Source organism: Hydra vulgaris, chromosome 11 (assembly GCF_038396675.1).
Source record: "Hydra vulgaris chromosome 11, alternate assembly HydraT2T_AEP".
Classification (NCBI taxonomy): Eukaryota; Metazoa; Cnidaria; class Hydrozoa; order Anthoathecata; family Hydridae; genus Hydra; species Hydra vulgaris.
The window spans coordinates 3,598,087-3,610,000 of record NC_088930.1 but is presented as its reverse complement, the minus strand read 5'-3'; the positions used below and the strand labels follow the sequence as shown (position 1 = coordinate 3,610,000).

Here is an 11,914-nt window from a genome sequence, read left to right as displayed (position 1 = left end):
GTTCTAAAGTAGAATAAAGTTTAAATATTTTAAAGAATAAAAATAACAAGTTATGACGGATTCAAATACATATAATCAAGAATCAATTTTTAATGAAATAGTTGAGTTAGAGAGGCAAATTAATGGTCGTGCTTCTTATAAGAAAGCAACTATTGAAAGCATTGAAACAATAAAGAGGATGGTAGCTAATAAAGAAAAAAACGTTGATATTTCACAAGCTACTGGGCTTTCTTTAAGAACAGTCCAAAATTGGGTAATGAAACTTTCAAATAATCCCGATGCTAAACCAAAAAAACGTGGACCTGTTGCGAAGATTAATACTGACCGTAGAAGAGAAATTGAACTGTTTGTATCGGCAAATAATTCCCTTACAGCGATAGATATGGGTGAATTAATATCCGAAGAAAATAAATGCTCCACAACAACTATAAAGAGAGAATTAAAAAATATGTGTTATACTAGAAAGAGATTAAAACCAATTGTGGCTGCAAGAAACTCAGCGATGGTTATAGAACAGAGATTTCTATATTGTACTCAAGTTTCTTCTATTAATGATAATGATATAATTTTTATTGATGAGACCGGTTTTAACCTTCATCAATCAAGACATCATGGATATGCATTAAGTGAGAGTACACCTTATATCACTGTACCAACACAAAGGGGAAGAAATATAAGCCTTATATGTGCTATTTCCGTAGAAGGTATTATATCATTTCAAATGAAAGTAGGATCTTTTGATGTTGTCAATACGAAAGAATGGATTAAAAATTCATTGATTCCAGCTCTAAATTATCGAAGGTATATTATCATTATGGATAATGCTCGATTTCATCATTCAGCTGTTGTAACTTCTGCAATTCAAAATGGAATGTGTGTTGTTCACTTTCTCCCACCCTATAGTCCGCAACTTAATCCTATTGAAGAGCTTTTTGGGGTAATAAAAAATAGATAAAATAGAATTAGTCCAAGACCAGCAACAACGGGGGATATGGAAATGGAAATATCAAATATTCTTTTAACATCTCGTAATGAATCACTACAAGGATTTTATACACATATGCGTGAATGGGTAGTAAGAGGAATCCAACGGAATGAATTCATTTAAATGAAATTTATTGACTATCTTATATCTTTATTTACATCTTTGCATTTACATCTTTGTATTTATATCTTTATTTACTTATTTTTATTTTTTCACATTCAAACTGTAAAATTTTTATTAAAATAGTATACGTATATTTTATCTAAAAACGTGTTTTGAGTGAATCTAAACCTATAACACTTTTTAAATTAAACTGATAGATTTGTTTCATTTTCTAAGCAATAAAAAAATCTTTTATAATATCAAATAATTTTAAACGTGACGAAAATAATTATGGACGCGGCGAAAATAACTGTGGACGCGACGAAAATAATTATGGACGTGACGAAAATAATTATGGACGCGACGAAAATAATAATGGACGCGACGAAAATAACTGTGGACGACCCTGTAATAATCTAGAATGTTGTTGTTTGTAACAATAATTTGTGTGGATACCAAATATGCACCGCACAAATTTCCAAACAGATTTACAAAATATTGGATTAGAACATGGTAAGGCTAAGTCTATTTTCCCCACTGCAGTATTAGATAATTTATAATAAACTAGATAATAATAAATAATAAAAATATATAGATAATATTATAAATATATAAATAAATAAATAATATAAATATATAGATAATAAAAAATAATAATAATAGATTTATAATAAAAAAGATAATTTATAACTAAACCGAATTAATGACGATAATAAAAACATGAACTTTTTTAACGAAATTTCAGTAGATACGACTTATTACAATGTAATACATGTAAACGATGTTATACATGTTCTTAATTCTTCATCATCTTATTTTTCATTATTAGATATAAATATCAGAAGCATAAAAAAAAAACTTTGAAAATTTAAAATTGATGTTAAATAATATAAGTAACAAGTTTAGTATTATCTGTCTGACAGAAACTTGGTGTCATCGAGACGCGATAAATTCTAACTTTTCACAGTTCCGAGAAAAGGTTTATGCGCGCGCAGAAATGGAAGTAAAAATGTAAACAAAAGGTTATTTTAGCAGCAATTTCATTGCAGATTTACCAAGAGATAGCACTGAACCAATGATATATATATTTTGTTAAATGCCTAAAGTGATAAAAGCAAAGTAAAAGTCAAAATAATAATTGTTTTAACAGTTAAGGTTTATCATGGAAAACAATGAAAATACTGAACCTATGCCATATACAAAGTTTAAGAGATCAAAAACATGCGCTGTCATTAATTGCAAAAATAACGAATACAATCTGGAAATGTGGAAAGATAATTTATGTGAGATACACAATGTTAAACGAAGCTCTAACTTATGCAACTGCAAACTACCATATGAGTAAGTATTTATTTTACATTATGTGTGTGTATATGTGTGTGTACATACATACATACATACATACATACATACATACATGCATACATACATACATACATACATATAACAGTTTAAATAATATTTTATTAACAATTGTATCATAAAATATTTTATTTATATATGTGCAAATTTTTTTATTTTAGATTGCATGCAATTCCAACAGCAAAAAAACAACCAGAGCTGAGAGAAAAATGGAGAAAATTAATTAATCGTGTAAGTCCTACATCATCACGTCCTGGAAAATTATTTACAATAAAATCGAAAATGAGAGTATGTTCTGATCATTTTCCTGATAGGGCACCATTATTTATATATCGATATCCTTCATTAAATCTGGGTTATGATGCAACTCAAAGACTTAAATTATTAAATGCATTTACTTCTCGACGAAAATTAAACTATCAGTCACAAACAACCTTACCACAAGAATCACAAATTCCACTAACAATAAATAATACTAAAACAGTTCCTGATGTTGCTGATGATATCAATTTTAACTTTATTCAGTCTTTAAGTATTACAACCATTTCAAATAATGATCCATCAGATTATGTTGAATTTAATGTTAAATGTTGTTCTGTAGTAGAGCATCAAGAATTAAAAAATGAAATTGACAACTTAAAAAAAGAACTTCAGCATGAAATTGAAAAAAATAAAAATTTATATGAAAAATTAATCACAGCCACATCAGTAATTACTATGAAACCAGATAAAATTTTATATAAATATAATATGAACAAATCATGTTATTGCAAGTTACCGGTATACAAACATTTATTAAAAAGTGATAGATCTTGTGACTTTTACACTGGTCTTATGTCTGTCAGTGTGTTTCATGAATTACATAGTGCAATATCACCATTAATTAAAAGAAGATGGGAGGTGCTAAAAAAAACATCTACTGGTGTTTTTCGAAAATTTAGAAAAAGACCTAAAGTATTTGGACCAAAACGAAAGTTATGCAGCAAAGATGAATTTTTAATGTTGCTAATGAAGCTAAGACTTGGATTACTAACAACTGATCTTGCTGACAGATTTAATATATCTTTAGGATTAGCAAGTGCAATATTTTCTACATGGGTGAAAGCTTCTAGTTCGCTTTTAAAGCACATGGTTTTTGTTCCAAATAAAGATGTTATAGTTCAGACAATGCCAAACAGATTTAAGAAATTAAATTATTCAGACTTGCACTCAATTTTAGATGGAACAGAGTTTTTCATTGAAACACCAAAAAATTTAGACTTACAGAAACTAACATGGAGTGAATATAAACATCACAATACTGTAAAAATATTAGTATCTGTAGCTCCAAATTCATCAATAGTTTTTGTTTCTAAAGCTTACGGAGGTTCAATTTCAGATAAAGAAATTACAAATCGCAGCAACTATTTAGATTACATTCCAAAATATTCACGTATAATGTATGATAAAGGTTTCAATTTTAATACTGAATGTTCTGAACATTTGATCTACTACACTGTTCCACCTGGTCGGAAAGGTGCAGCTCAAATGACCCCTAATAAAGTAAAGAAAACAAAGGAAATCGCTAACTTAAGGATCTTGGTTGAACAAGTTAAAAGAAGACTGAAGACATTTCGAATTTTGGCAACAGAGTTTCCAATTACATTGTTGAAACTATTTGATGATGTTATTATTGTTTGCTCAGCTTTAAGTAACTTAAGAAAACCAATATGTTTAGACTGACTTTTATTTGATAGCATCATAACAAAACTGTTTTTACTTTAATAGGTTATATAATATGTATATGTAAATGTATATGTATATATATATATATATATATATATATATATATATATATATATATATATATATATATATATATATATATATATATATATATATATATATATATATATAGATAGATAGATATATAGATATATAGATTTATATATGAGTTCTTTCAAACCTTTTTTGTGCTGCAAAATTTTTTTGAACCTTTTATTCAAATATATATTCTCATTTTTGAAAGTTTCTTTCTTACCATTATTTAAAAAAGAATTGTCAAAAATCATCTAAATAATATCCATAACATACAACAGTTTTAGTTTTGAAATGGATGAAGGTTTTTTACAAATCTAAGAGTCAATGTTTTGAGGTACCACTTTTGCACATGTAATAATTAAACTGGATTAGACAGGCTCTAGATCTTTTTTTTTTTTTTTAGTGGCGAAGTACTTATTATAGGGTTTTTTAAAATTTCTTCTGTTTGTATAGATGAGACCATTATATTTTGCTTACCAAATAATAGATATTTAGCAAGATGCTTGTACCAAAATTCTTTTAAATTCTTTAAGATATTTTGATAAAATTCATTGCTAAATAATATATTTTCTATATAGTGTCCATGATCTGTATATACAAAATACCAACAATTTTTTAGAGAATTAATACCAAGTTGAACTTGTATTTGAAAATAATGGGGATGGTTTAACTTTAACTTTACTTCCCCGTTATTTAAAGTTTCAAACTGTTTTAGGTTGGATTTACTTGGTGCACTGTCACGAATTGAATAAGGGCATTTTATTTCAACTAAAGCTTTTCCACAACACAAGCATTCTATAAATAAATCAGGAGAAGCTGATATGTATGGATGCTCTTTATCTATTATTGCTCCACTCTCAAATGATTTAACCTTTTTATGGCCCATATTTTTTAAAGCTGTTATAACAGCCACTTTTGCATGGAACTCCATACCAATTCCATGACGTGTTGAAAATGTGTCTATTTTCTCTTCACTTAATATTGATTCAACAAGTTTTAAAGAACATCTATTTGGACTTTGTTTTAGAGTTTCCATTTTGGTATATATCTTGCTAAATTTTGAAGCAGTTATTCTACCTTCTCTTTGTATAAACCAATCATTTGACTTTGATTGATCTTTTGTTTCCTGTTCTATATTTTTTATTTCAAGTTCATTTAATGTTAATGTGTTTGTAAAGTTACTAATGTTTTCTGATTGAGATAGATTGTTATTGATTTCAAATTTTTGTGTTTTTTCTTTTACACCTTCCGGTAAAACAGTTGTATGCTTAGTTAGTGGTTCAGACTTCCGTTGTCCTTCCATTAATTCAACAAAACAGCTTTGACTTGCAACTGATTTTAGTTTTTCATATAGAAGACAACGTACTTTAATTCCATTATCCAAAAGTTTTTTTTTTGGGGGGGTCGCAAATTCATAAGAGCAATAACCAGCATTTCCTGCTGCTAATCTTAATTCGTTATTTTTTTTTTATAGTGAAAACTATTAAAAGTTATTTCAGCTATAGGTTTGGGGATCAATTTTGTTTTGCAGCCTGCAGGAACATTCCATTTAGTCAAAACACTGGTTGACGATAGTTTTGTAGCTCTAGTCCGAACTGCTGCCTCTACTCTGAAAAGTAAACCAATAACATGATTACAACAACCTAACATTCCTGCAGTGCATGTGCAGTATGCAGAATACACATGTCCACCAGGCTTATCAGAATCTTTTTCGATTGCAACCCATACATAATAGCTGTATTATTTGTTCTTTGTGATGGTGTGACTCTGGATTTGATAAAACATATTTTTGAAAATTGACTGATTTCATGATAGTAAATCTCTTTCACCCATTCACATTTAAAATATTTATAAGCCTTGCTTTCTTTATACTCAGATTGAAGTCTATTTATGAGGTCTGAAGATGCATTATTTTTAGAAAGGAATCGATCAATATCATTGAAATATACTGTTGGCCAATGTTTCAAACCCATCCCCTTGTGTTCAGATAACCAACCTTGTTTTAAAGTAAAAGGGTCGGGTAAAACGTTACTAGCTATATTCAGTTTTTCTATATATTCTTTCATTTGAAGTTGATTTTAAAATTTATATTCTTTACTGACTGGAATCTTTTCTTCATTTGCTGAGAGAGCCATAAGCAATATAATTTTGCAAAAGGTAAGATTTAAATCAAACAATACCGAAAACTTGATAGATCTCAGTATCCCTTGGTAAATCTGCTATGAAATCGCTGCAAAAATAATGTTTGTTTACATTTTTACTTCCATTTCTGCGCGCGCATAAATATTATCTCGGAACTGTGAAAAGGTGTATTATCAGGGTATAAACCTATTCATCAACCGAGAGAAAACGGCAATGGCGAGGGCGTATCTATTTTTGTCCAAAACTCATTGGTTTTTAAACATGTTGAAAACCTCAAAGTAAATGACGCTGATTGTGAGTCATTAACTATTGAAATAATTAATAAAACAAATAAGAATACATTTATAACTGCAATATATGCACCGCCAAACGGTAATTACAATCAATTTGAAAACCACTTAAACTATTTGCTACCAAAGCTTATTAAAACAAATGTTTACTTATTAGGTGATTTTAATTTGAATTTATTGAATAATAAAGCTAATAACCAAGTCGTGAATTTTATAAATACACTTTTGCAATACAATACGTTTTTCCCATGATTAATAAGCCAACACGTGTGACTAAAACAACTTCATCTATTATCGATAATATTATTACTAATAATTACACAAGGACTAAAATCCAAAGTGGTATTAATAAACAGATTTAACTGATCACTTTCTAGTTTTTCTGATAATCAATTCTGCAACCCTTGAGAATAAAATAAAAACAAAAACGGTATACGTAAGGAAAATAAATAATGAATCAATCGCCACGTTTCGTGATCTCTTACATGAAGTAAACTGGGAACTATTAACTGTTTGCAATGATGTTAACGATGGCTACAATTTTTTTATTCGCATGTTTACAAGACAATACGAAAAGGCCTTTCCAAAAATAAAAAAAATTGTTAATTCTAAAAATTTGTTAAGTCCGTGGATGACGAGAGGACTCATTAAGTCGTCAAAAAGAAAACAAAAACTTTACCAAAAATTTTTTAAAAAAAAGAACTACAAAAATGAAATAAAATACAAAAAATATAAAAATTCTTTTGAAAAATCCAAAAAAAAAAGCAATCCAAAAAAAATTACTACTCTTCGTTACTTAATAAAACATTTGGAAATGCAAGGAAAACATGGAATGTAATTAAAGAAATAACAGGAGTGGGAATTGTGAAAAGTGATAATCTTCCAAAAAGATTGCAAAGAGATGATAATAGAGGAGATGCTTTTGTTAATAAAGAAATTGGTGAAACATTTAATAGCTTTTTTATAAATATAGGAAAAAAGCTTGCCGGTGCAATTCCTGAGGGAAAAAAATCATTTAAATTTTTTTTGAAAAAATCTGATTCCTTCATGGAGGAGTCGGAGCTTTTAATTGATGAACTTCGACTAGCAATTAGTATGCTGAAAACAAATAAAAGTGCGGGTCTGGATGAAGTTAACCCTGATGTTGTAAAAGCGGTCTCAGATGAAGAAAAACCTCTTTTTAAAATAGAGAAACCTCTTTTTAAAATTTTTAATCTTTCCCTAAAAAACGGCATTTTTCCTGACCAACTAAAATTAGCAAAAATAATTCCGATATACAAAGGCGGTGATGACTCAATAAAATCTAACTACAGACCAATTTCTATACTTTCTTGTTTTTCCAAAATACTAGAGCGTATTATGCACAACAGACTGTACAATTATCTTGAAAAAAACAACATTCTTTATCATAAACAGTTTGGATTTCGCAACAACCATTCCACGGAACATGCAGTAGTTGATCTTGCCAACCAAATTTTAAATGGTTTTGATAACGACAGTTACACACTCGGAATTTTTCTAGATCTATCAAAAGCATTTGATACTGTCAACCGCAAGATTCTAATTTATAAACTACACAATTATGGAGTAGTTCACTCCAATTTTAAGTGGCTGCAATGTTATTTACAAAATCGTAAACAAGGAATATCATATGACTTAACATGTTCCCCATTTGAATCAATAAATTGCGGAGTTCCTCAAGGATCAATACTTGGACCCCTGCTGTTTTTAATTTATATTAATGGTATTTATTTGTCTTCAAAAATACTTAATTATATTATTTTTGCTGATGACACAAATGTTTTCTTTTCTGACTCAAATTTAAAAAATATTTTTTATATTGTAAACACAGAATAAATATATCTTAATGAGTGGTTTGAAGCAAATAAACTTTCATTAAATATTGAAAAAACGAAATATATTTTGTTTGCTAAGTCATCTAAATCCAAGAACCTTCCAATCAAATTACCTGAACTAACAATTAACAATATTAAAATAAAAAGAGTTTTTTCAATAAAAATACTAGGAATAATTTTTGATGAGAATTTAAATTGGAAAAGCCAAATAAAGCTAGTCGAGAATAAAGTTTCAAAGACCCTGGGGATTATGTACAAGAAAAAACATCTTTTAAATAATTTATGTTTAAAAAATTTATACTTTTCATTTATACATAGTCATATTAACTATTGTAATATTGCCTGGGCAAACAATCATTTATCTTTCCTAAAAATTATTTATACAAAACAAAAGCAAGCAAGTAGATTAGTTTTGGGCGCAAGTAGATACGAAAGTGCCGAGCCGTTACTCAAGGAAATAAATGCTCTAAATGTATACAAACTAAATATATACCATAACTTGTTATTTATGTTTAAACTTCAAAATAAAATGATTCCAAAATATTTTTTTAAAAGTTTTACTCGAATTAATCATAAATATGAAACAAGACATTCAATGAGTAATTACTACATTCCACTAACACAGGGTTGTCCAACGCATGACCCGCGGGCCAGAAGGTGGCCCTCGTCAGCCTATGGCATGGCCCGCATATCACTGTCCATTAATTTTGAACTCTTATTTTATTAAAAATTTTAAATAACAATAATAAAATAAGTTTTACAGCAACAGCATGTTATTTATATATTAATAATTCGAATTATACATTCGATTTCGATTATACTTTCACTATATAAATCCGCATTTGAAATATTAAAACGCACGCTAAAGAAAAAACATTATTTTTATATATTTAATAAATATGGCTTCAGCTAAAAGACGTAGATGTGATACTGAAAGCGGTCATGGGGGTCGTGTATTTAATCCTTCTTGGACAACTGACTATTTTGTACATGAACAAAGTATTTCTATTATATGTTTAATTTGTTTGGAGAAAATTGCTGTGTGTAAAAGTTATAATGTGAACAGGCACTACACTACAAAGCATGCTGTAAGTTATGACAAATTTAAAGGGCAATTTCGAATTGATAAGATTGAATTGTTGAAGAAAACTTTTCTTGCGCAACAATCAGTGATGAAAACTAAAGTGATTAGCTCCTACAGTGCTACCAAAATAAGTTTTTTAATGGCAGAAGCTATTGCAAAATGTGGTACACCTTTTTGTACTGGAGATTTATTAAAAAACTGTTTAAAAATATTTTGTAAAGAGATATGTCCTGAAAAAACACCTACTGTTGAAGATTTTAGCCTCTCACACCAGGCTATTGCTAGAAGAGTTGAAGATCTATCAAAAAATATTGAATTATCATTAAAAGAAAAATTAAATAAATGTGAAGCCTATAGTCTGGCACTGGATGAATCAACAGACAGAGGTGATACTGCTCAGCTAGCCATTTTTATTAGAGGTATAACTAGTAACTTTGAAGTAATTGAAGAACTGTTAGATATTAATCATATGAAGGACACAACAAGAGGAGAAGATATTCTCTCTGAAGTGAAAAAAACATTGGTGAAATTTGAATTACCAGGAAAGAAACTCTGTGGTGTCACTACAGATGGAGCAAGTGCACTAACAGGAAAAAATATTGGATTTATTGCATTACTTAAGAAATCCATTATTCATGAAATTATTTCATATCACTGCATTATACACCAAAAGCAGTTATGTGCAAAAGTATTGGATATGAAGAATGTTATGGAATTTGTTATTTATACTGTTAACTTTATAAGAAGTCGTGGCCTTAATCACAGACAGTTCAAACAATTACTTGAAGGTTGTGGTAGTGAGGCTGAAGATGTAATTTATTTCAGCCAGGTTAGATGGCTTAGTCGAACTGCTACTCTGAAAAGATTTTGGATACTATTACCTGAAATAGTGCTGTTTCTAAAAATTAAAGGCAAAGACACAAGCTTGCTTAAAAATATTGACTGTCTGAATGATTTGGCATTTTTGATTGACATGACTCAGATGTTAATGGAATTAAATCTTAAGTTGCAGAGTAAAGATCAACTTATTAGTAAATTGTTTGAAAATGTAGAAACATTTGTTTTAAAATTAAAACTTCTGAAACAACAATTAAGTTCTAAAGTACTTGTCCATTTCAAGGCATTATCAGAAAGAAATATTAATACAATTGACTCTGAAAGATATTGTACTCTTATTTTAAAATTAATTGATGAATTTGACTAATAAAGTAAATAAGAATGAAACAATGAAAAATCAAAACATACGAAAGAAACATACTATAAGATGTGGTAATACCTTTTTCATCAGGATTGCTATCCAGATCACTTTCATTTTCTGAGTCTGATGTGAAATAGCGTTTATCCTGATCATCGTCATATTGATTATTAGGAATTTGAAAAGGAAAATTATCTTCATCATTGTCAATATCAACCGCATATGCATTGTCATCATAATAAACATTTTCAAAATCATTAGAAATGCTACATGTAGACACATTACTTTTCTGATAATAACTTTCACCATAAATTTCTTCCATATCTTTATCAACTTGCTCTCTCACTCTTCTTCTGTTTGTTGCATATGAAGCAGCCATCTAAACAATTATCAGTTAAATTATAACGTATAATATTAGTAGCATAATATTATTAATCATTGTTAATACAAAAAAACAAGATTTTAAAAAGATTTAACTTGACTACTTTAAAAATTAGCAAGAGGTGATTTGAGCAAGAGGTGATTTGATTTAATTTTATAAAATAAGTAAAAATATGGATAAAGTTAAATGGAATGATCCTCCTAAAATAATTAAATATGCAATAACAAGAGGTCATACTCAGAAAATGCAAAAGCAATTCACACATAAATTCACTACCACAAGATTTAACTTCTTCACAAACAGAACAGTTAATAATTGGAATAATTAAACAGGAGAGATAATCAACTCTAATAATGTGAATGTCTTCAAAAACAAGTTTGATTGTTTCAAAAACAAACAAAAGAAAATTAAAAAAAATAATGAAAAAATGAAAAATAAAAAATAAGCACTTTTCCAAATGCTGTCAAAGTTTATCATCTACATTGTATGTTAGATTCACCACATTGTATGTGCACAGCAAAAAAAAAGTTTATTATTATTATCATTATTATTATAACATTCTAGCATTTTACATCTTTTACCAATTTTACATCCTATTATAAATATATAAAAACAGTAAATTACTTAAAGTTTTTTAAGAACATTAAGAAATTTACTATCAATATTGATTAGTCCAAATATTGATTTATCAATTCAATTTTAATTAAGAAACATAT

The 11,914-nt window shown here is 28.3% G+C and overlaps 1 protein-coding gene across 1 annotated transcript; it reads left to right on the top strand.

Moving 5' to 3' along the window:
• Positions 1-52: 52 nt before the first annotated feature.
• Positions 53-955, top strand: LOC136086789 (uncharacterized). Its single transcript, XM_065809278.1, has one exon. It carries the CDS (start codon positions 53-55, stop codon positions 953-955), a length of 903 nt encoding a protein of 300 aa, XP_065665350.1.
• The last annotated feature ends 10,959 nt before the right edge of the window (positions 956-11,914 follow it).

What these genes read in the sequence shown, in the direction of transcription:
- LOC136086789 (XM_065809278.1), top strand. Translation starts at nt 53, where the DNA reads ATGACGGATTCAAATACATATAATCAAGAATCAATTTTTAATGAAATA.